Source organism: Gavialis gangeticus, unplaced genomic scaffold (genome assembly GCF_001723915.1).
Source record: "Gavialis gangeticus isolate Ggan-Ray unplaced genomic scaffold, GavGan_comp1, whole genome shotgun sequence".
In the NCBI taxonomy this organism is placed as follows: domain Eukaryota; kingdom Metazoa; phylum Chordata; order Crocodylia; family Gavialidae; genus Gavialis; species Gavialis gangeticus.
This window is the reverse complement of record NW_017729019.1, coordinates 15,720,044-15,747,494: the sequence shown is the minus strand read 5'-3', so window position 1 is coordinate 15,747,494 and position 27,451 is coordinate 15,720,044. Positions and strand designations below refer to the sequence as shown.

Sequence of the window (27,451 nt, the reverse complement as noted above, 5' to 3'; positions counted from 1 at the left end):
CAGGATGGGCATTCAGATCTGTCTGGGCTGGCTGCCATGACTCGGTGTGGAGCTGGGGCATGAGGGGTGGGGGTCCCCATCGGGGCAGGTTGTCCCCTCCGAGTCTGTGCCTGGCTCTCACTTCGGGCTTGACAGCCTGGCAGCTGTGGGGTCCTCAACACCATCGAGAACCAGGTTTCACATTGGGGTCCAGAGTTAGTGGCCTTCGTGGCTGGCTCTGTGGGGTTTTTTTTAAAGCTGGCTGCCTCAGTCGTGTCCTGCAGCAGGGAGTTCCTCAGCTCGGGTGTTTCTGCCCTATGCTGGAAAATGCCACTGTCAGGGTGCTGCCTGTCTTCATTGCTACGCTGAGGCAGAAGCTGGCTGCTTCCTCGCAGGGCTTTTCCATCCCCCCTTTCTCCTCCGAGCCACGACCATCGCCCTTTCTCCACAGCTGACCAACGCCGGGGACGACGTGGTGGTTTTCTACAACGACAAGGCGTCCCTGGTCACCCTGCTGGAGATGATGACGGCAGCTCGGGATGGGGTGGAGGAGAACAGCCCCCTCATGTATCACATCTCCCTGGTGGATCTGCTGGCCGCCTGTGCTGAGGGCAAGAACGTCTACACGGAGATCAAGTGCACGTCCCTGCTGCCGCTGGAGGATGTGGTGCGGGTGGTGACACACGAGGACTGCATCACTGAGGTACCGGCCCGAATGGGCATGGCTACCAGTGAAGATGATGGGGAGAGGGTGAAGGTTTTAATGAGCAAGCAGGAGAGAAGGGGCGAGTGGCATTGATGAGACAAGGGGGCCTGGAAGAGGAGCAGGGGTTCCTGGTCGGGCGGCAGTGGAGAGGAGGGACAGGATGAAGAGGGCAGAGGAACGCTGTGATAATGGTACGGCATAGAGGAAAGATGCAAGGGGAGCAAGGAGGGCAGGTGGGGAAGGGGAGCGAGGGGAAGGGAAGCAGGCTCAGAGGAGAGAGGAGATGGAGGGAGACTCAGGGAAGGGGTAGGGGAGGCCTGGCTCATGGTTTGTGCCTGGCAGCTCCATTGGTGGCCTGGAGACCCATCTGGTGGCATCAGGAGATGCTGCCTCTGCCCCTCTTGCCCCTGGCTGACTCACACCCGGGCCCTCCCTTCCCTCGCAGGTGAAGATTGCGTATGTGAACTTTGTCAACCACTGCTACGTGGACACGGAGGTGGAGATGAAGGAGATCTACACCAGCAACCACATCTGGACTCTCTTCGAGAACTTCACCCTCGACATGGCCAGGGTGCGTGACAGGGGCTGGAGTGGATGCCAGGGTGGGGAAATGGGGCAGAGGCCACTGCGTAGCTCTTCCTTAGGATGTAGGAGACCTAGAAGCTGATGGTCCTTCAGGCTCCGCGGCGGTTCTCGGTAACCTCGGAGCCAGGGTGCTCACGAATGGCCACTAGTGCAGCTGAGACGCCCCAGGGAAATGGGCCTTTGCAAGACGTATGTAGACAGCAAGAGCCGGCTGTAGTGTTGGGAGCAAGGCCATGGTTGTCAGAGACACGCTGCTGTGTGGTGGTCCCATTCAGTAAGCGGAAGCTGTTCTCTTCGGTCCTGTCCCTCCAGCAGCATCTTGAAGCCCAGAAGACATATGTCAGCTAAAAAGTGCCTTCCTTGCAAGGCTTCTCAGCTCAGTTGTCTCTGCCCTCTTCAAGGTGGACCCCTGGGCTCACCTGAGTCCCTGCCTGTCAGGGCTGTCCTTGAACCGGGCAACTTCCATCCCGGTGCTTTCCACTGACCCCATGTGTGCATCCCCGCAGGTGTGCAAGAAGCGAGAGAAGCGCGTGTCAGACCCCCCGCTGGAGAAGTACGTGCTCACCGTGGTGCTGGACACCATCAACGCTTTCTTCAGCTCCCCCTTCTCGGAGAACAGCACCTCACTGCAGGTAAAGGGAGGCCTTCCTAGCGTTGCGCACGCCCAGGGCCTGGCATCTATTCAGGTCTTCCAGACAGGCTAGGGCAGAAGCTGCCAGTGAGGTGGAAACCAGAGACGGGTGCAGAGCCAGAGGTCAGCCCGAGGGGAAACCACCTGTGCTGAGGGTCTGGGGATGGACTTTGGGCTGGATCCTCTTCATAGGCCAAACCTGGTGGGGGCCTGACCATGCCCTCCACCTTGAGGTGTCAGAGTGTCGGCGTAGAGAGAGACTCTGCTCTGTCACAAGCTGGGAGGACTTTGACACCAGATAAGTTTCATTCGACTTGAGATGTTCTGGCCCGTGTGAGTCACAGGCCAGCTCTGGGAAGCTTTCAGCGAAACAAAAGGGGCAGGGACCAGCGGGGCTGGGGGTGGTGTTTGCAAAGTAAAGCAGAGCACGGTTCAGCACACAGAGCCCTGTGGGGTCACGGCAAGAGGGCAGAGCTTCGTGGGGCCGAGCCGATGGTTTGCGCGAGGTTGATCTGAAGCCAGGTCGAGATGAGGCACGTGCGGGGAGGTGGGACGTCAGCAGGGCCGTGTCCAGGGAGAGCCTGCAGGATGCACAAGCGGTGCTGATGGATTTTATAAGCACTTGTCCCACGAGGATCTGCCTCCCTTCTCTCCCAGACCCATCAGACCATCGTTGTGCAGCTGCTCCAGTCCACCCTGCGGCTGCTGGAGTGCCCCTGGCTGCAGCAGCAGCACAAGAGCTCGGTGGAGGCCTGTATCCGCACCCTGGCTATGGTCGGTAAGGAGCAGATTCTCCTGGGTCTCGCCGTTCAGGGGTTGCTCTCGTCTCTGACGTGGTGGACCTGGGGCTCAGGGCAGGCTGAAGGTGTCTGGGAGGCAGCTGGCATGACCAGGGTCCCCTTCCAGCAGACTCTATCCATCTCCTCGTGCATATGATCCAGGCAGGAGCAGGGAGGGCTCTGGCAGCTGCCGGGTGAGCCTTGGTGTCCCAGCGCTGGGGGAGGACCAGCTTCTGAATCCACAGCAGGGTTGACTCAGGGACACGCCTCCACATCGTGCGCGTTTCTGCAGCCGGCTCCGACTGCGGCTCAGCAGCTGGGTGAGGGCAGGATGTCTCGGGAGATTCCTGGGGTTTCCCGCCGATGAGAGGCTGGAAGCAAAGCAGACGTTTGTGCCAGTTTGGCTGGAAAGTCTTTGGCTTCCCTCCTGCCTGCTGTGGCTGACTCCTGGGGCGGGCCGTGAGGACCGCTGAGTCACAGAGTGGAAAGGATGGTTTGGTGACGTGGGCACCAAGCGGGGCCTCGGAGAGGGCAAGTTCAATTCCCAGCTCTCCCCTGGGACGCCCCTGCCTCGTTTTAGCTGTGCGGCTCTGCTCTCTCTGCCTTGGCTTCTCACCGGTGAAATGGGAGCCATGATCTTTCTCCCTGGGTGGTGGGAGCGTGGCATCTTCCACATTTCCCATGCACAAGCCCTGTGTTGGGTCGTGAGGCCCAGAGGTTTGGGGCATATTAGAAACGTAGGGCTGGAAGGAACCTGCAGAGATCGCCTCGTCCCACCTCTCGCGCTGGGGCAGGATCAAGTACAACTAGATCCCTGAGCGACTTTTAACCTGTTCTGTAAAACCTGCAGTGAAGGAGATACCACAGCCTCCCCCGGTAGCTTGCTCTGGTGCTTAACTTCCCCTTAAAAAGATTTTCCTCGTCTCCTAATCCTCTTTTTTTGCTTCAAATTAAGTTGATCGCTGCCTGACCCAATCCCAGCAGATGGGGAAAACAATTGAGCGCTGACCTCTTTGCTACACCCGTTTGCCTCGGTGGTTCCTCTCCATAGACGCTAGCGGTCCACAAGGCCATGACAGTGGTCCACAGGTTGCCCTGGGTCACACCTTAGGACATTGATGATGAGGAGACACGGTGGCTTGTGTCAAAGGCTGATGGTGGCCTGCTGGTCCAAACAATTTAGCAACCCCTAGGTTTTATATGTCTTCCATGGTCTCCTGTGGGTTAGGGGAACAGGCTTGCTAACAGACCTGGGAGCAGTGAGATGTATGATGTTCCCAATCTAAGTCTTCCCTCTCTTCAGCCAAGAGCCGCTCCATCGTCCTGCCCATGGACCTGGACGCCCATGTCAGCTACCTGCTGAACAGCAGCTCCTCCGGCACCTTGCAGAGGAACACGGCCAGCTACAAGGCGGCCACCCGCAGCTTCCCCCGGGTGGCCACCACGCCCAACCAGTGGGACTACAAAAACATCATTGAGAAGCTGCAGGTGCAGGATGACGGGGGCCGTCGGGCTGGGGCAGGTGGCGGAGCTTCGTATGGCAGCATGCGAGGAGTTAATGGGGGTTCTCGTGCCTACTGGGGGCTGAGTGAAGTGCCCCCCTATGGTGCGGTGCAGACAGACGTTGCGAGCCTCCCTCGCTCCTGCACCAGCAGGTCCTCGCAGCACTGGTGGCGTCTCCTGCTTGAGCTCCTGGGAGCAGCTTTGTCTCCTTGGTCCGTTAGAGTCTTGCCCTCTCCCATCCTGGGAGCAGTGAGTGCTGGGCATGACGGGGCCCAACAGCTCCCGTCCCGAGGCCCACCTGGCAGTAACAAACCTGGGCACAGGGCATGAGCCAGGGCAGTGGGTCAGTGTTGGGGGAGAAGTGTCCCCCCTGCGAGGGGCTCTGACCAGGCCATGCCTCGCAGGACATCATCAATGCCCTGGAGGACCGCTTGAAGCCCCTGGTGGAAGCCGAGCTGTCCGTCCTGGTGGATGTCCTGCACCGGCCGGAGCTGCTCTTCATGGAAGGGACTGAAGCCTACCAGCGATGCGAGAGCGGGGGCTTCCTGTCCAAGTAAGGGTGCAGCGTGGGACCAGCCGTCTGGGCTCTGCTCTCTCCTGACCCGCAGGGGTGTGGCATGGGGGCTGCGGGCTCACCTGGGAGTGGGGGGGAAGAGGCCGGGGTTGCTCAGGGACCTAATGACCCGGTGGGGTCTTGCTGCCGGCACCAGGCTGATCCAGCACACCCAGGACCTCATGCAGACGGAGGAGAAGCTGTGCATCAAGGTGCTGAGGACACTGCAGCAGATGCTGATGAAGAGGAACAAGTACGGGGAAAGGGTGAGTCTGCCCTGCTGCGCGGAGCCTCCAGCCCCCACCCCTTGGTTTGTCCTCCTGCCCCATGCAGGGTGCAGCGCCTGGGAGGAAACCATTGTGGGCCTGAAGTCCCCTCGTTGGCAGGGGGAGAGACTCAACAGCTCCAGGTCCTGGCAGGGCAGCTCCCTCATACCCTCAGCCGCCCTTCACGTGGCACGGGCAGGGTCTTGCGCAGCTGGTGGGTGGCTGGGGCTGGACTGGGGCACTGCTACGCCAGCGCGTGGCCTTCCCCCACCTCAGCGCAGGCTTCAGCCGTGAGACTCACTGCAGGTCCTTGTCACGCTCAGGGCAACATGCTGCGGAAAACGCTCCTGAGCAACTACTTGCAGCACAAGAAGTCCAGCTCCAAAGGGGAGGTGGTCGACGCAGCCGGGGCTGGTAAGGGACCTGGTATAACCATTTTGCCTCCTGCCCGCTCCTTCCCCATCTCTGAGGCTCGTCCATGTCCTGGCAGGCCCTGCAGTCGCCTGATGCGAGCATCAGCGTAGAAGCAGTGGCCAGCTCTGCAGCTGGTGTGACTGTCTGGCATCAGGGAAGCCAGCCAGGGGCAGAAGGGTGGTTTCCACCTGTAGGGACCGGCAGGGGATTCCCTGGCAGAGGAGCTTGCAGTCCCCTCCTACTGATCTATCTTTCTCTGACCCTGCCCATCCCCTGGTACCCACATGCTTTGCAAACATCTCTCCTGGACACCGCCTGTGGGACAGGGCACTGCTCCCGTTGTACAGATGCGAGGCTGAGGCCAAGATGCTAAATGAGTTGCCCGAGGGCAGAGCCAAATGTGAACCCCAGGTGTCCCAAACGCCAGTTCAGACCCTTTTTTGCCTTCAAGCCTCCCTCTGTCCCATCAGCTGGGCATAGATGTTGCTGCTGCCCCATTGCAGCAAGGCAGCTTTATTCTGTTCCTCCCCTTTCTCACCGTCCCCTGCAGGCCAGGACCAGGACTGGTCAGCCATTGCAGCCGTGCAGTGCCGGCTGGACAGAGAAGGGGCCACCAAGCTGGTGGCAGACCTCATCATGAACACGAAAAATGAGAAGATCTTCCAGGAGAGCATCCTCCTGGCCATCCGCCTGCTGGATGGGGGCAACACGGAGATCCAGGTATAGAGATACTCCAAGGCAGCCCTTTTGCCTAATGCATAACGGACGTGAACTTGGTATCTGAAATGGTTCATGTGGGATTTGCCTCTTTCCCTACACTTACTAGTTCTGGTCTGGCCCACGATGCCTGAGCCAAAACTCACTGCTGTGTTCCCTGGCCAGGCAGTAGCAGAAAGGGGTCAAGAATCTGTCTGCATCAAGTTCCCAGCCTGGCTTCTTGATCGGATGCCTGACAAAAGCCATATGGGTGTGATAGGCTTGCGTCTATTGGAAAGTGATACTGGGCCCTCTGCTGGGCACTTTTAAAATAATGGGAGACTGTGGATCATTGGTTTCAAATGCAAAGCTTTTATTTTGGGGGAAAGCTAGCTGCAGACTCAGCCCACCCAAGAGACACCTCAGGTTCTGGGCACTGAAACAGACACAGCTGGTGTTTCTCAGCTTCTATTCTGGGTTTCTTCATTTGTTAAAACACAGCCCATGGCTAGGGGTGAGGTGGGGACAAGACTGAATCATCCATTCCCTTAAAGCCAAGAGGACTGTTACTTCCTGGATCTTGGTTAAGAGATTGTAGGAGAATGACCTTATCCTTGAGATTTTGGTCAGCGTCAAGAAGAGAAAGTGGGGAGCTTTGGACTGACCAGATCACTTCTCTGTCTGATCTGGTGCCCTGCTTTCTCCGATAACCCGTACCTCTATGCTTTGTAGGAAGAGCTAAACTCTTTGCAAGGTGCCTGGCACGGTGTGCAGGGTTGTATACAGGGGTAGCACTGCCTTCCTGACCCCTGTGTCAACCAGCTGATGCCCAGAAACATGAGGATTTGTCCTCTAGTGATGGGTTTTACCGTTAAATGAACCAGCTATTTGGAAACCCCAGGCACAATGGCAGGCTTTTCAGGGGAGACGCATCACAGGGGCAGCCTGGCACCTTTGGATCCTGATGGGGGCCTTTTAACTCATTTTCTGGCTTCCTCTGCCCCACTCCTTGTGCCCTTCCCAGAAATCGTTTCACAACCTGATGACAGGTGACAAGAAGTCAGAGAAGTTCTTTAAAGTTTTGCACGACCGCATGAAGAAGGCGCAGCAGGAGACCAAGTCCACGGTGTCAGTGAACATGAGCGACATTGGGAACAAGCCACGTGAGGACAAAGATGCTCCTGACCCTGGCAGCAAGGGTAAGTGAGAGGAGAGGGGCACAAGGCTCAGCTCTTTGGGGCAGGGACCATGTGGGCTAGTGCAGGGCCTAGCAGTGGGGTCCTGATATGGGCCCATGCAAGCTGTGTGGAGAGTCACCCTCCAGTCCAACAGGCTGGCTCCATCACAGGCTGGATTTCCCCGCAGGCCGAGCAAACGCCTATGTGATGCCCAGCACCCCGTCCCGCTACCCGTTGGCTGTCGGCTTTCGGAAAGGCCACGATGCGGGGGAGCAGAGCCAGAACAACGAGATGGGGGTGACCGTGCTGATCATGGAGCCTATCCTTCGCTTCCTGCAGCTGCTCTGTGAGAACCACAACCGGGACTTGCAGGTTAGGGCCTGGGGGGTATGGGCAGGCAGCCGAAAGCTGGCTGAACTGGGACTCCGGGGATTCGGGTAGCACAGTACAGCTGCTCTCGGATGATGCCAAGTGCCTGGGGCCCTGGCACCATATTCTCCTTTGCTTGGGTCCTGTTGGCTTTGGAGGGAGGAGGAAGGGGCCAAGGCTGATGCTACGGAGCCCTCTAGCCCTGGCAGCACTGATGGTGGGGGCTGGTTTTGCAGAACTACCTGCGGTGCCAGAACAATAAGACCAACTACAACCTGGTGTGCGAGACGCTGCAGTTCCTGGACATCATGTGCGGCAGCACCACAGGGGGGCTGGGCCTGCTGGGCCTCTACATCAACGAGTGCAACGTGGCCCTGATCACCCAGACCCTGGAGACCCTGACGGAGTATTGCCAGGGCCCTTGCCATGAGAACCAGGTAACCCCGGCCGCTGGCCTGACCCCGCACTGCCCTGGGGTGGGTCTGCTGGCAGGCGGTGAGGGTGGGGAGTGTGGCCAGGTGCAGATCAAGAGAGCTGCTCTGCGTTGTGTGGCGTGGCAGGGATGCCACTCCACGGGCCTGTGTCCCTAGGGCAGCTTCTTGCTGGGCATGTCCTACCCAGGAAGCTTTGGACCAGCCAGAGCAAGGTGCTGCTGTTGCTGACACTGGCCCCACTCAGTGTGCAAGTGAGAGCAGGGCGTGGACCACAGAGAGATCAGAGGGAAGCAGTGAAAGCCATAGCAGGATCAGAGGTTTGAGGGGAGGGTATAGCAACCAGTGCATACAGAGTGCACAGGTCACTTAGCCAGACAGGTTCTTTGGGTAAATCTGAGCTTTTTATTAAACCAATTCAAATAGGTCACTCAGCTGCACAAAATGCCAGGCCTAATTTGTTAGCTATTGCTTACCTCACAGGGGTCAAACGTGGCCTGCAGGCAAGATCCAGTCTGTGAAGCTGTACGATCTGGTTTATGGGTCTTGGACCGACCGCTAGCCTTGGCATGGCCCAATCTGGACCAGCCCCAGCCCCAGGTGCAGCACGTGCCCTGTGCTGTGTGCAGGGTAACCCTGGAGCAAGGCCAGCATGTGCTGCAGGAGGCTGGCACAGGGCACGCGCTGCATGCTGTGCCCCACAGGACCAACCTTCAGCACTGTCCCTGGCATGGCCCGATCTGATCTGCAGATGGGCCCAGAGAGCAGATGAGTTTGACGCCCCTGGCTTGCACTGTAACAGGCAGAGGTATCTGCATATCCGTTACATAGGAACATTGGGCCTCGCTGTCTGCTTTGTAAAGAAATCGTGCTACATCAAGGGCATCATTGGTGAAACTGGTTTGTTCCTATCAGCTTCCAGGTTGGTCCTGGGGACATAAGGTGCTCTGAGAAACAAGGTAACTGGTCTTAATTAGGTGCCAAAGGCTTAGCACAGGTTTCTCTGAGCCTGTGTATGGGTCAGTCCCCAAACAATGCAATTCAGCCCTGCCTTGCTGGGCTGGATGATCCCTTGCCTGGAGACATAAGCACAGTTAATGATACTCAGACAGGAAAGGGATTGTTCAGGGTCATAGAGAAGTGGAGTGAGCTGGGCATAATATAAGCCAAGCAGCAAGAGAAACTGTCCTAAGCCCAAGCACCTGAGTGGTCGAGTGCCTGGGTGAGGTTTTTTGTGGGGGTATGGGGGAAGTTTAGCGGGGCAAAGGGTCTAAGCTAAGTCAGATGGGAAAACTGAGACTGAGCTGAAGCTGAGTATCCAGCAGCAGGGTAGAAATCACAGCCGGCGGGATGACCTTGTGTGTGATTCCCCAGAGCTGCATCGTGACCCACGAGTCCAACGGCATTGATATCATCACGGCCCTGATCCTCAATGACATCAGCCCCCTCTGCAAGTACCGCATGGACCTGGTCCTCCAGCTGAAGGTAGGGGGGCCACCAGAAAGGGTCCCTCTAGTGTGTGTGTGTGTGTGTGTGTGTGCGTGTGTGTCAGAGAGACTGGGATAGGTGTCTGTGAAGTACACGGGAGCAGTGAATGCTGGTCAGGGCTTCTCTAGCGATTGGCAGGATGCAGCAGTGTGTGCATGTTGATCCCAAATCCCTGATGCACATGGCAGAGCTACAGGTACAGTCTCCATGGGGTAGCTCAGGGGGTCTCTGGAAGGCACTAGGAATCCTGGGGGGCTGCCTCCCTCCAGCCTGTATGACCATGTGGCCTCTGCACTGTCTGGCTTGCTGGGAATGGTGCCAGGCTTGGCAGGTCAGCAGCGGTGCTTCTGCATGGCCTGTTCGTGGCTGCGAGCACCCCGTGTGCTGGGACGCTGGCTTGCTCATGTCGGTGTCTTCCCCAGGACAATGCCTCCAAGCTCCTGCTGGCACTGATGGAGAGTAGGCATGACAGCGAGAACGCTGAGAGGATCCTCATCAGCCTCCGACCTCAGGAGCTGGTAAGGATGGGGGAGCTGCGGGGAAGTGCGGGGCTCGCAGCCTGTGTGCGACTGACCGAGACACAGCAGCAATCTGTGCCACTGAGCGGGGAGATAGGAGGCCTCGATTGCTGGGTTGGACCCTGTTCCAGGGAGCCTCCTGCCTAGTGTAGCTCAGCTCACCTCCCTCTGCCCCTCACCGCTCTCCCTTGCTGTTGACTCTCCTGCAGCAGGGCCGTGAGTCTGCCCCCTCCCTGCATGCACAGCTGGTTTCCGTGTGGTGCTAGGGGCAGTACAGAGCCCTGTCACTATTGTGTGCAAGCACCTTGCAGCCTCTCTGTTCAGATCTCATGAGAGAGGCTGAGGCAGACTGAGGGACTTACCCAAGGTCAGCCAGGGAGCCTGTAGCAGAGCCAGAGACTGATCCCAGCCTTCCCCCCTTCACTGTACAGAGCTGTCTGCAGCAGGAGAAAATACCTGCAGCCGCATGTTGGACACTAGTTACACACACATGCTCTTTGTGCAGACTGTCTATGGAGGTTGTGGGGAGGATAACTCGTTGCTGCCTTGAAGCCTAGTTGTAAGCATCCCCGGTGCAGTGCGAAGCCCCGGCTCTCTGGCTTGCACAGCGCCTGGCTGACTTGCTTTCCTGCCTGGTGCCTTCTAGGTGGACGTCATTAAGAAAGCCTACGTGCAGGAGGAAGAGTGTGAGAACTCGGAGGTGTCGCCCCGCGAGGTTGGGCACAACATCTACATCCTGGCTTTGCAGGTACCTTTTCTGCAGATTTTTATGCTGTTGCAAGGCTGCAAGGACCCTGCCCTCGCGAGTCTGCTCCCCAGCGCCCCAACTTCCCTGGAAGTTTTCAAGAGCCGGTTGGACAGACCCTTGGCTGGGATGGGTTAGTTGGGGCTGATCCTGTCGGGAGCAGGGGGCTGGACTAGATAACCTTGAGAGGTCCCTTCCAGCCCTGCTTTTCTACGATCCTAACAGCAGTTTGCTTGATTTGGACCCCAGCATCTAGCAGTGACTGATCCTCATTGCTTTGGAGGGAGGCACACAGGCGTGCCAGGCCCCTGCCACCATCAGGCCAGAATCCTTCCTGACCCAGCCCAGGGCCCTGTCCGCATGCTGGAGAAGGAGGGGGGTTGTGCTGGTCCAGCCAGTGTCACTGTGGGTGCAGCTCTTTCTTATTTACACAAGGGCCAGATCCTGCCCCTGAGCTCATTTCAGTGGGGCCAGGTTCTGGGGTACCCGCCTGGCATTTGCACCACACTGGTGCAGCCGGTCAGTGCTCCCAACATGTTCCCAGTACGCTCCCTTTCTTGTGGCTGCTCCTTCTCCGAGTGACCCTTTCTGTCCCCGTGTCTGTCTGCAGCTCTCCCGGCACAACAAACAACTCCAGCACCTCCTGAAGCCGGTGAAGCGAATCCAGGAGGAGGAAGAGGAGGGGATCTCGTCCATGGTATGAGACATTCACAGGGCTTGTACAGGGTCTCCCCTAGCAGCAACAGGTCACTGAAGAAACTGTTGATCTAGAGCTAGCAAAGCTCTTAGCCATTCCCTGGCTGCTTCCCTGTCACTTGGCTATTCCCATGGGGATAGAAAATAAAGTCCTGAAAGTACTGCTTTAGATGTGCAAAGCCAACCTATAAGCACAAGGGGACACTCGGCGGGTACCACCCCTGCAGAAGGGCAGTCGTGTGGTGCTGCCTGGTGGGAGCTTCAGCTGTTGATGGCATAGGTTGCCATCTCCGCATGGAGCAGAACCGGTCTCTGGTATTGCCATTGGGGGCTGCGCTTCCCTGGTAGTACCTGATTCCTGCCTAGTGTGGCTTTGTTCTAGATCCTGATTGCTATTCCGCCATAATGCAGTTTCCCTGGGGTTTTGCAGGCATTGATTTTGCAGTCTGTGGATTAGCGCTTTGGGGGTGTAATCACTGTGGTGAATTGAAGCTGTGACCCTTTGGAGAGAAGTTAGGCCCCAACAGGAAACTTTTAGTCATTTGCTTTTCCCCGGAAACCCTGTTAGGTTTGGTCGCTTGCTAGAGCATTCCCCCAGCCCCTTGCCACTGGACCTATCTAAGGATGCCTACCTTGATTTTTTTCCTGTCCCCCAGCTCAGTCTGAACAATAAGCAGCTCTCGCAGATGCTGAAGTCGTCACCGCCAGTCCAGGAAGAGGAGGAGGATCCACTGGCGTATTACGAGAGGCACACATCCCAGATCGAGGTAGGGCTCATCCCCATGGTGGGTTTGCACCTTGTGCTGTGCTAGCTGGTGTTTGCAGGCCTGTCTCATGGCTGGCTCCTTTTAATCCCTATTTCCTCCGTTTCCACAGTCAACAAACAAAGTTCTGCATTGCAGCATGCCGGGGTATTAGCTGGCACGTGCAGAGCTGTGAGCTTCTTCTGAGCACAGTACTCCCCAAAGAGCCATTTAGCTACTATAACAGCAGGAGTAGCTCCAGCAGTGTCCAGCTACCTCTGGGGACTGCCATGGACACTTGTGCAAGGACTTTCTTACAGATAGGCCGTGCAGCAGTGCCAGCAGTGAGCTGTCCTCACAGTCAGTAGCTGTATCAGCTGGATCCGTCTGTGAGCATGGATTAGCAGGGCTTGCAGTTGACACAAATATTCTGATCCGTCACTGAGTGCAGGTGGGGGTGGTGCCTGGTCATACGGCAGAGAAGAGAAGGGTGGCATAGACAGCTGAATGGCAGTTTCTCCACCTGATCTATTCAGATTGTGCGTCTGGATCGGAGCATGGAGCAGATCATCTTTCCGGTGCCTGGCATCTGTGAATTCCTCACCAAGGAGACCAAGTACCGGTTGTTCACCACCACAGAGCAGGATGACCAGGGCAGCAAAGTCAGCGACTTCTTTGACCAGTCGGCCTTCCTGCACAACGAGATGGAGTGGCAGAAGAAACTGCGCAGTAAGGGCAAACTCCAGCTCCCCTTGGTTGCTGTTAGGCGAGATTATTCTGATAACCAGCCTTGGAGCTGAGAGGTCAGCAGTGCTTGCAAGCACCTCCCTGAGACCCTCATGCCCCTTGTTGTGCCCAGTGCACTGCACTCTTCCATTTGCACCATGTGGCTGGGATTTTTCCCACTGGCAGATCTTATTAATTCAGGAAGAGATGCCTAAAAATGAGTAACATTTGCAGGTTTCCTTCAGCGATAGCCCATAGGGTCATAGGAAAGCAAGACTGGATGGGACCTCACAGGGTCATAGATGCATAGTCATGGAAGGATTCATAAGCAGACTGTAAGTGGCCTGAGACCCACAGTGTATTGCAGTATATTTAGCCAACACAAAGCAGAAAAATGCTACAGGAAGGGGAGGCTAAAGAAAATGCATTCCCTGCCTTGCAAGGTAGGATGGCTTAGGTTGAAAACTATCCCCTCAGCTTGGGTACCTCAGTTTTAGGTCCCCAGCCTGCAATCCCAATATTCAGAGATGGTGAATGCTGACAAAGCCAGTGTAAGGCCATCAGGGTGGCAGGTGCTTAGCCCCTCTGAGTGTCTCAAGATGAAAAAGCCAAAAGCCCTGACCAGGTTTGAAAAAAAGGGCTTGAAATCTTTAGCGCTAAGGAACAGGAACTGTAGCAGGGAAAACTCCCTATACAGATCAACCCCTGTCCAGTCGCCGAGAAGAGGGATCCTGTTGAGTGGACGAAGCCAAAGGCACCGGCCTAAGCTGCTGCTGTTTGACCACCAGAATTGTTCACGGTGCCTGGCTCCTTATCAGTGTTCAATCAACCCTGCTCTCGAAATGGAGTTGGATCTGCTTCTGTGACCCAGTGAGACAGCTGAGTGTAGAGGCAGAGCCCCCACGGCTAAACAACAGCAGTAGCCCAGGAGGGGCCCCATGACATGGCCAAGTGCCGTCACAAAGCAGGGCACTAGGTGCATTTCTTTGTACAAGCTTTCCCCCAGAATAAAGGCTGGGGCCAGAGTCGAGAACAGTCCCACTCAAGAAACAAGGAAAGGGCCTTTCAGACAGCTCCTGGGCCTTTCGCTCATACGTATTGGGCAGAGATGCTCTGCTAACTGGCATGTGAGATACTCTGGTTGGCACATGGCTAAGTGAATACCTGGGTATGAGACACGCAGACACCCTGGCTCCAAACAAATCATTTTGACTATAACTGAACAGTTGAGACTCACAGCAGCCTGATAAAGACCCCCATGTGAGCCTGTCTTCAGGTCCTCCAGTTGGAAATGTTACTGGAAGTCTCCTTTCCAGAGAACGGCTGGATACCAGGCAATTTCTCTCATGCAACTGCGTTTTGAAGACTCAGAGCTTTGGACTTGCATTCAGATCAGCACCCAAATTCTCGGGCCCTTATAATACCTCCTGGAGGTTCACCCAGATTGATTAGGTTGATTGATTATAATAAACAACAGGTCAATTAACCATGAGAAGATAATGCATAAATATTGTTAAGCAGCTAGGGCATATTACAATAGCACTGATAACGCTTGCAAATCCAAATAGCAGTTAGATAGAAAGCCTGTTCTCAGCTTAGATAGGCTAAGCCAGCCAGCAGCGTTCTCCTAGGGGGGCAGAGAGATGATGCCAGGAGAGCAAAGGCATCTTTATTCACACCTGTAAATGGCAAGACAGTAGGAAGCATTGAGGCAGAGGCAAGGAAAGCTGGTTCTGCAGCACCAGACCAGGTCAGAGGCCTGAGGAGCCAGAAATGTGAGTGGTAACATGTTGAACTTGCACCCTCACTTCAGCGAAGGATGGGGACTTGAGCTGAGGAAACTGGGAGGCAAGAGTCAGTCTGGGGCTGCAAAGTACTAGGTTTATGGGAAGACAGAATTACCCATCTCCATTAGCTGGTTTTTTTACTCCACTGTCTCTCCCTCTTTCTCCTCCTGCCTTCTTCTGCCCCAGGCATGCCACTGATGTACTGGTTCTCCCGCAGAATGACTCTCTGGGGAAGCATTTCCTTCAACCTGGCTGTCTTCATCAACATCATCATTGCTTTCTTCTACCCCTACATTGAAGCCACCTCTATGGGTACGTGCCCCATTGCATTCTGCTCTGGGAGCGAAAAGGCAAAAGGATCCTCCTGTGCAGGAAACACTGATGCACATTAGACCTTGTCTCTTCATCCACAGTCTTTACTAAGGATGCTCTTGGTCTCTCTCCTTTCTAGTGTAGATTTCCATTGAGATGGGGTGGAGGGGTGGCTTTTTACCAGCTAAAGCAAGGGTTCCCGGGTTTTAGTCCCAACTCTGCCACTAATTTGTTCTGTGTCCTTGGGAAAGTCGCTTCCCTCTGTGCTCCATTTCCCCGGTAGGTGGCTAGTTTTTAGGAATGATTCATCTCTAACATTCACTAAGGCTTTGGTGAAAGCCATATGTCCGATGGGTTGTGGTGTTTAATTTCGTTGACATCTTTTGCTCCCAGGAGTGCTGGATTCCCCACTGATCTCTCTGCTCTTCTGGATTCTGATCTGCTTCTCCATCATGGCCCTGTTTACCCGGCGCTATGGCGTCAGACCTCTCCTTGTGGCACTGATCCTGCGATCGATATATTACCTGGGGATTGGATTTACTCTGAACATATTGGGAGCTCTCAATGTGAGTCCTTTGGGGTAGCTGTGGGCAGCACTAAACTCCAGGCACAAAGTGGGCTTAGTTCCCAGAGACCAAGACAATAAGCTCCAGTGGCTGCTGAAAATTGTAGTTATAGGAATCTGGCTTGATCCCTGCTCTCATCTGAATTCACATGAAATCAGTGGATTTTATGCAGTGGAAAATTCAGTCCCTTGCCATCACTGCAGTGTGATGCTGTGAGTTTGTAGAGTAAGGCTCACTTAGAGAAGACACTTGTTTACTTCTGCTCTGTTTCTTGTGGTTGTTTCCCAGCTGACGAACAAGATTGTGTTTGTGGTGAGCTTCGTGGGCAATCGTGGGACCTTCATCCGGGGATACAAGGCCATGATCATGGACATGGAGTTCCTTTACCACGTTGGCTACATCCTGACCAGCGTCTTGGGGCTCTTCGCGCATGAGCTTTTCTACAGCATCTTGGTACGGTTCTCCTGAATGATCAGTGGATGGACGTCACTGTCTACGTGTATGTCACTGCACAGGCTGTGTGGGGAACTAGATTCCCGTGTGAACTCAGAGACCGACAATGGCAGTGAAATTAATTCAGTCTTTGAGGTTGGCCTTTCTGCCTCCTGTGGTATTAGAATATCTGTCTGCGCTTCGTTCTGTTCATTTATTTCCAGTCTCTGTTATGTACCTCTGTCTGGGTCAGGTACAAGGCAATGTGATCTGATAAGGCAGTGCCAGGACTTGGGGGTTTTATTTTTGGCCATATTGCTGTGCACGGCCAAAAACAGACCCCCAAGTTCTTTTTCTTTCCAAGGTAAGGTGGGGATGGCCTCCCACGTCCTGCGTGGAATTTAGTCAGTGTTTGTGCTGAGAATTGGGAGCTCCTTGGTTAAGACATGGTGTAGAAAAGATGAGCATTATTTGCATGCTTAGCCAACCTCCTGTGGCCTCTTTGTCCATTTCAGCTGTTTGACTTGATCTACCGGGAGGAGACGTTGTTCAATGTCATCAAAAGCGTGACGCGGAACGGGCGCTCCATCCTCCTGACAGCCCTTCTGGCCCTCATCCTCGTTTACCTCTTCTCCATCGTGGGCTTCCTCTTCCTGAAAGATGATTTCATCATGGAGGTGGACCGCCTGCCTGACAACAAGTCCAAAGGTCTTGCAGCCCTGTCATGCCACGCAGCAGCTTTGGGTGGTTGGGAGGGGACAGACGGGATGGGAGTCTCTTCCTGGTCTGTCATGGACTCAGGGTGACCTTGAGGGAATTACTTCCCAGGATGGAGAATAACTAATTCACCTCTCATCAGGGGGCTGAGACAATGTTTTGAGGTGATTTTTATGTCTTTGGAGCAATATTCCTGTCCAACTGAGTTTCTGAATACTAAAGGATGCGGGTGCCTGCGCAGACTGCAGGATCCCAACACTTCTCTGGCCAGAGAATTGGGAGTTTCAGGGTAACAGGAAATGAAGGTTGGGTTTCAGGCAGATGAGGTGGGGGCTGCAGGTCTGTCCTGTTTAACACTGGGTAGGTTCAATAAATGCTCAGAGCATCCAGCCCCAGAGCCAAAGGGGGTCTCTGGTCTCAAAGTATGTAGCTAATGAACAACAGACAATCACACCCTCTTCCTGCTACCATCAGCACTGACTCAGTCAATGAATGGAGTGCTTTGGCTAGCATCCTCGATGATGATAGATGGAAACTGGACCCATAGTAAGGAGCCTTGTCTGTAGTAGCTTTGGAGCCATTGCAGCTGGAAGGTGGGGTGTAGGAGAATTGTCCTCCCACCCCAAGAGAGTCACTGTTACAGGTCGTTTGCAGCTGGTATTCTGACAATGTTGCACAATCTTCTGCTTCCAGCTGGCCCCTTGGGGATGCAAGGGCACCTGGAGACTTTTATGGAGTCATGCAGTGGTGACAAAATTAACTGCTCTCCTGGGACTACGCTGCCCAAGGTGATAGAAGGTAAACACACTCATTAAAAAGCTGACCCCGTTAGCAGTGCTTAGCCCTTTCCCATCCTCTGATCTAGGCTGTCGACCATGCTTATAGGAATCCCATTGCCTTAACCCAGAGGCTGCAGAAGCAAGGAGGTGGACGAAGCTGGGCTAGGGAAATTCAGGCCCTTGGAACAGCTTCCCTGCTGGGAGGCCCACAGTCTAAGCCAAGTAATGAAGCCAAGGGCCCTCCAGGCTGAGGCTGAGCCCAGGCTAGCAAGGAGTAAAATGGGAGCCTAGGAGTATCAGGGACTGCTGGAGCACCCCAGCACAGACAGGGATGTTCTGTGTTGGCTGGTCACAGTGCTTAGCTGGCGGACGTAGGAACCATCTCCCCAGAGACACTCCTCCAGCCAGTTGACACAATCACTAGATGACTATTAGGTTGCCTCCAGCCCTGCTCTGCATAAGCACCTGCTCCCAGAAGGTAAATGCTAGAGGAGGGAAAGCCAAGTCATGGCTCTTGGCCTTAGCCTGAGCACTTTGCTCTGTCTTTACTGTGTTTTTACTTTTTGCGTTCTAGAAGAGGACGTGGACAACTCTGAGCGCGCCTGTGACACATTGCTCATGTGCATTGTCACTGTCCTGAATCATGGCCTGAGGAATGGCGGGGGCGTGGGGGACATTCTCAGGAAGCCATCCAAGGATGTGAGTGGGCTCAGCACACCAGGCAGACTTGTTTAAATGCCCTTCCCTTCTGTAGGGAAGTTTCACATTCATTACTTCACCACCCCCATCTTCATCCCTCTGAATGCTGCTGACACTGCCAGACCTGGCTCCCGTCCCCTCCTCCTTGTCCCACCCAGCCCAACCCACCTCACCTTTTACACCCAGGTGTGCTACTGACTTTCCTTCACACCATGCCCAGGCATCCCCTCATTATTCCTGCACCCCATGGAAACTCCTCAATCTGCCTCTCCCCAGGCCAATTCCTTGACTACATCTGATGGTGGCAACAAGATATATTGATTGGAGCAAAGGTCTGAAAGGGGAAAAAAAATCCATGCATTGTTTAAGTCTAGTCCCTTTTTCCCCTCTGCAGGAGTCCTTGTTTCCCGCTCGGGTTATCTACGACCTCCTGTTCTTCTTCATTGTCATTATCATCGTCCTCAACCTCATCTTTGGGGTCATCATAGACACCTTTGCTGATCTGAGGAGTGAGAAGCAGAAGAAGGAAGAGATCCTTAAGACCACGTGCTTCATATGCGGTCAGTTGCGGAACGGATGTCCCCGCACATCCACACGCTCTCCCCCTTTTGCAGTCCAGTGGCAGGGCTGGGCTTCTAACATGTCTTCCAATAGCAAATGTTTAAGCAGCCTGCAATGGGAGGGGTTGGGGAGCGCTGTGTGTCCTCGTTTTGCTTCTGCATCAGGCCTAGAGACCTGAATTTATTTCCATGTTGTTTGCTTCCATTACAAATTCAGGTCTGCCTTTCCTAGAAGATGCTTTGAATAATGGCAGAACTGGCATGCAGAGAAGCTCTGATACACTAAGGAAATTAACCTAATTAGTGGAGTGACAGAGTATAATTTTTATTCAGGCCACAGCATTTTGTTAAATAGATGTTAACTAAAACACGGAGGAGTAATGAGCTTGCTGCAAGAGACCTGTCACTTCCAGCCCCTTTACTTACAAAGCTGAACAGCTCAAGCACCCAACTCTGCAACAAAGTGGGGTGGAAGAAGGGAATTATACTTGATTTCTGGCCAGTACTAAGGAAAAAGCTCTCTCCAATCCCTTGTGCTGATGCTACAGTGGTCGTGTTGGCATGCACGTGTGGACACGACACCATGGTGGGGCATGGAGACACGTTCTTGAGCCTATGTCTGGGAAAGGGAAGTGGCCAGTCCATGTTTTAGCCTCTAGCTAAGTGATGCAGGCCTCCCTTGCTTAGCTAGTGTATGAACCTTTATCTTGCTGACTTCCCCATGCAGTGTCTAACCATCACATCATGAGTTAGGCATAACCCAGACCCCTGCTTATCACTGCTCCTAGAACTGAGCCACTTCCCCTTGCAGTAAATAACATGGATGCAGATCAGCACAATGGCAAAACTTGTGTTCTACGAGGAGTAGGAGTCCAGACTAGAACCCCTGATCTTCCCCTTTACACAACAGCAGTCATTTCTCTGCATCAGCTGCCCTCTGGCTCACATGGATCTGCCTCTTTTGGCTGTCCAGGGGGCTAAATTCAAAAGAAACATTGGTGGGCAGCTTGGTTACTGACTTACCCGTGGGGTGGTGGTGGTCAAGCACCATGCATGGAGACCAAAGAAACTATCAGTTCAAATCCCCCACACCCACAAGTGAGCAGAGGTGTAATAAAACAGCAACCTATGCTTAAGTACCCAAAAATACCATTTACCTGGTTAGAAATCTGCCAGGTAGGACATAGCATTCCACCCCATGCTATGCTGCACAGGAAGCTTAGTTGTAGCCTTCCTGGAGGGAAGGTTCACAAATGTGTTATTGTCTAATGCTTACGATGGGTTAAATGCCAACTAGTTAGTAAAGGCCCGTCTTGTGTTCACATCTGTCGCAAGATCTAATTATCTCTACTTCCTTTCATACGTGTTTCCTTGGTTTTTTTTAATCCTTCCTCTCTCTCTTGCCTCTGCTAGGTCTTGAAAGGGATAAGTTTGACAACAAGACTGTGTCCTTTGAGGAGCATATTAAATACGAGCACAATATGTGGAACTACTTGTACTTCATAGTGTTGGTGCGAGTGAAGAACAAGACCGATTACACAGGACCAGAGAGTTACGTGGCACAGATGATAAAGGTGCGTGTGGCCTGGGATAGGGTTTCCCGCATTATCAGGCTGTACTTTTTTTGAGGGAAACCTTTCTAAATAACAGACTGTTCAGGAGTGTCTTTTCAGAAGGAGTATCTGCAAAGTATTGAGTTTGGTAGCAGCCCTCAGTCCTTCCTAGCATGATTACATCTGCTTTTGGACTTCAGCCCACAAGGCACCGTCTGCTTGAATATTCAGTACTAGGCATTCAGTAAGCTAGGATTTAATCAAGGGCAGAACCAGGAGCAAAGAGAGTAGAGGATAGGTACAAAACAGTGATAGAGAGAACCAGAGGAAGGTACTGAGTTTCAGAAAAAAATAGAAAAGAAGAAAAATATCGATATGAGCCTCGTTAAGAAGCCTCAAAATGTGCCGGGGGAGGCCAAGTCTTTGGAAAAGTACTTCTACAAGTCCCTTTGCGCAGGCACTCATTATAGGATTTGCTGCTCCAGTCTCAGGGATTGGCACTGATGCCTAGGTTCTCTGTGGTCTTCACCCCAGAACAAGAACTTGGACTGGTTCCCCCGGATGAGAGCCATGTCACTGGTCAGTAATGAAGGAGAAGGCGAACAGAACGAGATCCGGAACCTCCAAGAAAAGCTCACCTCCACCATGAAGCTGGTGTCCTACCTCACTTCACAGCTGAATGAGCTGAAGGAACAGGTAATGTGAACACCTGAAACAGGCCACTTTCCACATGACATCCCTAGCTGGAAGAGCATAAAGCCTAAGCAACAGAGCAGAATCAAGTGTCACAAAAAACCACTCTGCTTACTCAAATAAAGCCATGGTCCCAGGGCTGTTATTCTGGCTAGCAGAGCTGGCTGAAGGTGAAGCTTTTGGGTGATTTTTGTACTATGCATGGTTGGGAGTGAGGGAGAAGGGTTAAACAGCTCAGTGGGGTCATGGAAAGCTTGCCAGGATAAGCTAGGTTCCTCACCAGCTGCAGGAAGCAGCTAGTCACCTGCTCCCTTAGGAAACTGCCTCCTATTGAACAAGACTTTGAGTTGGTTCTTTCTACCTCACACTCCCTTAAGGGTGCCCTGAACACAGGGTTTCCCTGCCACAAGCTCACTATCAGCACTGCATGTGCAAAGTCCTGTCTAGCTGTATGCTGGACCTAAACCTTTAGAGAACTTGTTAGTGTGGCTGTGGACAAGAAATGGCTTGCCTAACTCGCTCGTTCTTTTCAAATCTAGATGACAGAGCAAAGGAAGCGCAGACAACGAATGGGTTTTGTGGATGCCCAGAACAACATGAATCACTGAGGCACAGTGAAAGCTTCAGCTTCCCTAACCAGGTGACTAAAGACATGCATCAGCTAGCCAGGAAGTTGGTAACTGGATTCCATCCACAGACATCATCTCCGGAACAAGCTGGACCAAAGCCCAGACAGTTACTGCCGAAAGACTTCAAAGCCAACGTTTTCCTTCTCCTCCATAGATTACTGCACACATTTTCAACCACAGCCAGGAACCAGTGACTTAACAGGATTCTTTATCCCTGGACCCACAGGAAGATGGTAGGAAGATAAACTATGCAGGACTTTTGGTTCCTCAACGCAATAACTTTTTATTTTGTTATGTGAATTGTATCTTTATCTCCATGCACTACATTTTGGTGGCTACCTGTCTCAGCTGAGGAGACCATTAATATTGTTACTAGTAATAGGGTTGCGATATTTAACTTATTCCAAAAATGTCAGTAGTAAATAGAGACTTCTGCAAGCCAGACATTGGTCACTGTATGACAAGACCTTGATTTCCCTTCATTTTAAAGAGTGCTGTCTACCACCAGGGTGCAGTGAAGACAAGCTGAAATCAAGGGAATGCATCAATAGCTTAACTCCTCAGATGAGTAACAGCAAAGCTGTTGTTAGCACAAACTGGTCTTCTGTCTTTCCCTTCTGCGGACAGATTTTATCTGGGCACTAGGAGACCCCAGGTTTACAGGAGTTCACTGTGAAAGGGGTGTCCTGTGGTTTATCTTCATCTCTGGTGTGATGTTGTACAAAAGGTTGGTTGTTTTTTCCCCCCCTCTTTTGTTACGTGACTAATATGTAAATTGCCTTAATTAAATTAACACAATCAAGTTATAATAAAAACTGAGATGAGATAAAAGAGTCTTCCCTTAGCCCTCTGGTATGCAATGAAGCTGTTGTATATAAATGGGAGAATAGCCATGTTAGGGCCACAGCAGGTAGAGCCTCATACAGACAGCCTAGTAGCCCCTCACCTGTGAAATCTGTAACAATCTCCATCCCCTACATAAGATCTTACTGCAGAGCACCCTCAAGCTCTGCCCGTGTCTTCCTCACTTTTTAATTTGAACCTGATGTAAGTTTTTCTAATTCTTTAAGGGGAAACCTGCTCAAATATGTAAGAGCAAGAGGCTGTTAGTACTTCCTCATGCTAAGCTGCACCCCAAATCTGCATTGCTCCACACCACCCCAGGCTTTGGCCTCCTAGAGGCAGATACTGACTCAACTATTGAAGCAGCAGGGGTAGGTCTGAGGAGGAATGCTCACGATCTGAATGGAGACGCATGGCACCGAAAAGCAACAAGTCGTTCAAATCTACTCTTACCCCACAGCAATTGCATGAGTGATACCAGAAACCACTGTCTTCTCCTCCCAAGGGAGTCTGTGACTATTTAGGGAGAAAAAGATGATGATAAACAAGAGATTTAAGAGTCTGTTTTACGTACTGCTATCGTAACTAAGCTCTTGGTAATGACTTCTAAATTGCTTGGTCAGCAGTATCTCAAACTGGGTTTCTCTTGACTCACCTCAAGTAGCACGTCTACAGAGCAAATGGAAAAAGTGATGAACGCCGGTGCAGGTAGATGTATAACTTCACCCTTCAGCAAGTATGGAGAACAACAGTGATGAAGAGGTAAAAGCAGGGACTTCACAGACTTGCTACCCAAGGATGTAAGCAGGGTGCCTGACAGGCAGAGCTGTGGGCAGTACATGCCCATTTGCTAGTTAACTTGTGCTAGATCAGCTTGCCTGGATATGCCTAAACACACTAAGATCCCACCTTCCTCTGCTACCTAAACATACCCAGCATCTGACTTTATGCGAAAAGAAAGATTGTTTTAACGTTACAAAGCAATTCATATATCTAAATGGGACTCACAATAGATATGCTAAATTTACGGAGCAGATTTCAAGACTAACCAAATGCCAGGTGTGCATCTGAATGAGAATGCTGCTACTAAGAGGAATGAAGGGCTTTATTTTTCATGACAAAAATACAGTACTTTAGGAATAGGTACACAGGGGCATCATGGTATCAGTTTTTGAGTCCTCTTCGGGAGCTTTTCCTTGAGCATCTCCCACATGTTTTTCCATTTACTCCTCTTTATTTCTGTTGTCTCTCTCAAGTTCTCTGCAATGAGGGAAGAGAAGGGAAAGCAGAAAAACAGATGAATAAATCTCTGCAGAAACCTGCCTTATATTTCCCTTTTTTGACTTTCTAAGCTTTCATCTAAGTGAATTTCTATTTCAGTGCCTGGGGCAAGTTTGTTTTCTCATCCAGTCAATCACATGGGATGTCCCTCATCACCAACAACTATCAGTTTCCACACACTGCAATCCAAGTTAGGAACCAGAGCAGAACAAGGCCATGCCAGATTCCTACATTGCACTTAATAACTGCAGTGTCTTTGTGCAGAGGAGGACTCTTGTTTTCTTTTTTCTAAAAGGCTCCTTACCATCACTAAAGAAAACTACAGAGTACATTTCAACACAACTGAATTGAGGTCTAGCCAAGAACTTTGAAATGAATGAGCTGAATCTCAGTATTTATAATACTGGCCCCTGGGGCAGCAGATAGTGTTTTTTACGTCCAGACCGGCCAATGCATTTCATGTATGACATCTTGCTACCCCAGTGCAGAGCAATAACTAGCACAGCAAACAAGGGAGTTGGTAAATCTCCTGGACTACAACCAAAGTGGTTTCACCTGTAACATCTCCAAGTTGTTCTCTAGTCATGTGGACAGTCCAACAACTGTACCCATGGCACTACCAACCACTGGGACCCCCTGAAACTAGGCTGCACATTTAAGTGAAGCTTGCAAAAATGCCACAAAAAGAACCCTGCAAAGGGAAATGCATTTACATCCTGAGCAAGGCAGCGCCACTACTAGCTAAGTAGTGTGACTGTCCCCACTGGCTGCAGTACCTGTAGCTATGACAATCCTGCATTCTTCCATCGTCAATCCGGTGAAGTTTGTATCTCTCAGGCGCGGATACTTTCCAAACGAGAGAGAGAAGAGTGAGTTTACAGAGGCAGAACCATTTCCATGCCATGTTCTAAGTGCTAAGCACAACACTCCTGTTGAAATATCAGCATTTGAGGGACAGGGCCACCACATGCACTCAGACTTGACAGGACACACAGCCAGACAAGGTCTCCCTGCCAGGTGCTCACCTTGTTTTTATGATAGTTGGTGTGGATTTGGACTAAACTCTCATACCTTTGGTCACAATCCTCCGGGTTGGCAACCTGAAATAGAAAAGAAACATCACACAATTCTTGTTTTCCAGCTTCCACAAGCAACGTTTTTCTTTTGTGTTTTTCAAGTGAGAAGAGGAGGAGGAACAACTAGAAAATTTACCAGTGGAATTTAGGTTTATGATAATATCTGCTAACATCACTTGAGAGGCAACGATTAAGACTTAATTCCTGCCCCTTCCAGCTTAGCTTAGATACACAATGAAGCATGCCAATGTTTCCATGAAAGGAAATATGATTAAAATATTACATGGGAAATATTGCTGGTAAATTCTCCCGGTGCCCCACAGCCAGTAATGCAGCATCTAAAAGGCCACATAATGCCCCGCTTTGCCTTCTGTTTAATCCCAAAGGATCAAATAGCAGGATGGAAAGGTCAGGAGGAAAATCCTAATGAAGGTTAAAGACAGTTTGTTTATTAATTAGAAAAAACACAGCATGGAAAACACTGAAAAGCAAGGTGGAAGGATTTCTGTTTTTGGTCGTGTCAGCTGGAAAGATTCCTCCTTCATACAAACCTCTCCAGGTCCCACGACAGGTGCATGTACCAGCAGGGCCATCTATCTAACATCCCATATGTCACTGCCTTTTTTTCTATTTTAAAATGGGGGGCTCGCTTGATCTGAATGCTGCATTATGTGTTGATGACATCCAATACAAATGCTTACAGCAGATGTATGTAAGAATAAGAACAGGAGCAGCAGGGAGCTGTTACATGAAATTACCAAGCTGATCTATCCTCGTGCGTCGGGACAGAAGCCACTGCTCTAGCTTGGGGCAAGTAATGCTCCCCTTTCATTTAGCATGCAAATTAGAAAATAATATGAGGATTTGTCTTTCACCATAGCTAAGTATGTGATCTTCCCATTCACACTTGAAATGACTCTGCTGGCATTTCAGTAATGACAGCAGGGGCGGCTATCAAATGGGTAGCAGAAATAGCATTTAAGAAAAAATTCAGCCAAATCTTATTACACCTGGATAAAATAGACCTTAGATGGATATAGTGTCCTTGAGAATCGGAGTCTTCCTTGTGCATTCTTCCTGCCACAAATTTACTTTCACTGCATTACGCCTTTATAAATGGAAATTGAGATCAGGGCTGCAGGCAGCAATTTACATTTTTGATATTGAGTGGCAGGATGGGGCCCTGGCTGGCAAGTGGTGCAGCATATTCTGCTGGGCCCAAGCAAAACCACTAAGTCCCTTCTGAAATACGTGTTGCCGATGGTGCTAGTGACTGAGGGGAATAAGGTGCATGCTGGAGGTGCTCAGATAATTGGCCCTGACCACTTCCAGGGCAGAATCTGACCCTGCTTTTAAGCTATGAAGGGGCTTATTTACGTGCTAAGGCACCACTGCCTTGCCTTGTTTAGGCAAATAGCAAATAGAGAACCTCCAGCCCTGTTTGGGCAAATAGCAGCTTCCCCAATTTATCAGCACTACTGTAGACCAATCTACACTATGCTTAAAACATTAAAGACGAGCCCAGTTCCAACACTGTTCTGTCCTAAGCACGTCATAAACTGTTTTGGTTATGTTTTATGTAATCCAATTCAATTATGCTATAACCTTCTGTGGGAAGCAGACTAATTAATACAACACTATTGGATTGCCCATCGCATGCTCTCACACTGCATTATAACCAGGTTCCCGGAGACAGTTTTCCCACTGAAGAGAAGGCCTAGTTGCTTAAGTGAACTGAAATTTCCTGTTAAACTAAGAATAAACTCTAGCTAAGCTATGGATAAGTGTAAACAGTCTACACCTAGAAGCAGGAAGCAGAGCAAATCCACAAAGCCACCTGAGCTAAGCTCTGAAGAGATGGAAGAGGTACCAGACACCTTGAAATGCCCCTGCAAAAAAAGGCTTTGCACTCGAAGGCTTGGCTACCTTTATCTCAACAATACAGTTGGTCCAATACAAGGTATCACCCCCACCCAAAAATCCTTGCTCCTCGCATTAATTCCTGAACCATCACAGCTATATCACTTTAATACTACCAGCTGTACACTGGATGCCTCTCCCTACAAGCTTGTCCTCCAGAGTCATGATCCCACTTTAAGAGCTTTGATTCTGTTTGAGGGCTAGTCCACATGCAGCAAGTAAAGGCAGCCTGCCCTGTCACAGAAATCCGAGAGCAAGGGGGATGGAAGGGACCTCCAGAGGCCTAGTCCAGTGTTTCTCAACTGGCAGGTCGCAACCTAAAAGTGGGTTGCAAGAATATTTGAGAGGGCCATGAGGAAGTCCCAGAAAAACCTGTGAAAGTGCAGGTTTCCCCTTGCAGGCTGGCAGCGTTCCAGCTGCAAGTGGCTGCTTGGGACAACTGGAGGCAGTGGGCGCATGTACATCTGCATATGCAGATGCATGTGGCCAGTATACAGTGAGGTAGAATCATAGGAGCAAACCCAGCTGCTGGACGCAGGTAAGTGTATGGGGAGTGGGAAGTCCAGGGGACTGTCTGGAGGGCTGGGGGGGGGGGGGG

General features: G+C 51.8%; 2 protein-coding genes across 3 annotated transcripts in view; one reads left to right on the top strand and one right to left on the bottom strand.

Annotated features, from left to right (window-relative positions):
- ITPR3 (inositol 1,4,5-trisphosphate receptor type 3) overlaps positions 1-26,414 on the top strand; it is an 85,056-nt gene extending 58,642 nt beyond the window's left edge. Inside the window, exons 31-58 of one of the 2 annotated variants that reach the window (XM_019514190.1) lie at positions 431-682; positions 1,131-1,256; positions 1,777-1,902; positions 2,559-2,679; positions 3,984-4,168; positions 4,588-4,736; positions 4,894-5,002; positions 5,326-5,416; positions 5,967-6,136; positions 7,137-7,311; positions 7,478-7,662; positions 7,896-8,096; positions 9,465-9,575; positions 10,001-10,096; positions 10,743-10,844; positions 11,452-11,538; positions 12,194-12,304; positions 12,817-13,009; positions 14,980-15,105; positions 15,499-15,671; positions 15,960-16,124; positions 16,619-16,811; positions 17,514-17,618; positions 18,174-18,298; positions 18,693-18,858; positions 20,272-20,432; positions 20,946-21,107; positions 21,644-22,563. In XM_019514190.1, coding sequence (XP_019369735.1) covers positions 431-682; positions 1,131-1,256; positions 1,777-1,902; positions 2,559-2,679; positions 3,984-4,168; positions 4,588-4,736; positions 4,894-5,002; positions 5,326-5,416; positions 5,967-6,136; positions 7,137-7,311; positions 7,478-7,662; positions 7,896-8,096; positions 9,465-9,575; positions 10,001-10,096; positions 10,743-10,844; positions 11,452-11,538; positions 12,194-12,304; positions 12,817-13,009; positions 14,980-15,105; positions 15,499-15,671; positions 15,960-16,124; positions 16,619-16,811; positions 17,514-17,618; positions 18,174-18,298; positions 18,693-18,858; positions 20,272-20,432; positions 20,946-21,107; positions 21,644-21,712 — 4,035 coding nt within the window. In that variant the 3' untranslated portion in view covers positions 21,713-22,563. Of the gene's footprint in view, positions 1-430; positions 683-1,130; positions 1,257-1,776; positions 1,903-2,558; positions 2,680-3,983; positions 4,169-4,587; positions 4,737-4,893; positions 5,003-5,325; positions 5,417-5,966; positions 6,137-7,136; positions 7,312-7,477; positions 7,663-7,895; positions 8,097-9,464; positions 9,576-10,000; positions 10,097-10,742; positions 10,845-11,451; positions 11,539-12,193; positions 12,305-12,816; positions 13,010-14,979; positions 15,106-15,498; positions 15,672-15,959; positions 16,125-16,618; positions 16,812-17,513; positions 17,619-18,173; positions 18,299-18,692; positions 18,859-20,271; positions 20,433-20,945; positions 21,108-21,643; positions 22,564-25,039 lie in introns of those variants that run through there. The other variant, XM_019514191.1, reaches the window with a different exon arrangement.
- LOC109295369 (ubiquinol-cytochrome-c reductase complex assembly factor 2) overlaps positions 23,664-27,451 on the bottom strand; it is a 10,389-nt gene continuing 6,601 nt past the window's right edge. Inside the window, exons 2-4 of the mRNA XM_019514192.1 lie at positions 24,883-24,957; positions 24,634-24,703; positions 23,664-23,836 (exon numbers count right to left, since the gene is read on the bottom strand). Coding sequence (XP_019369737.1) covers positions 23,733-23,836; positions 24,634-24,703; positions 24,883-24,957 — 249 coding nt within the window. The 3' untranslated portion in view covers positions 23,664-23,732. The remainder of the gene's footprint in view (positions 23,837-24,633; positions 24,704-24,882; positions 24,958-27,451) is intronic.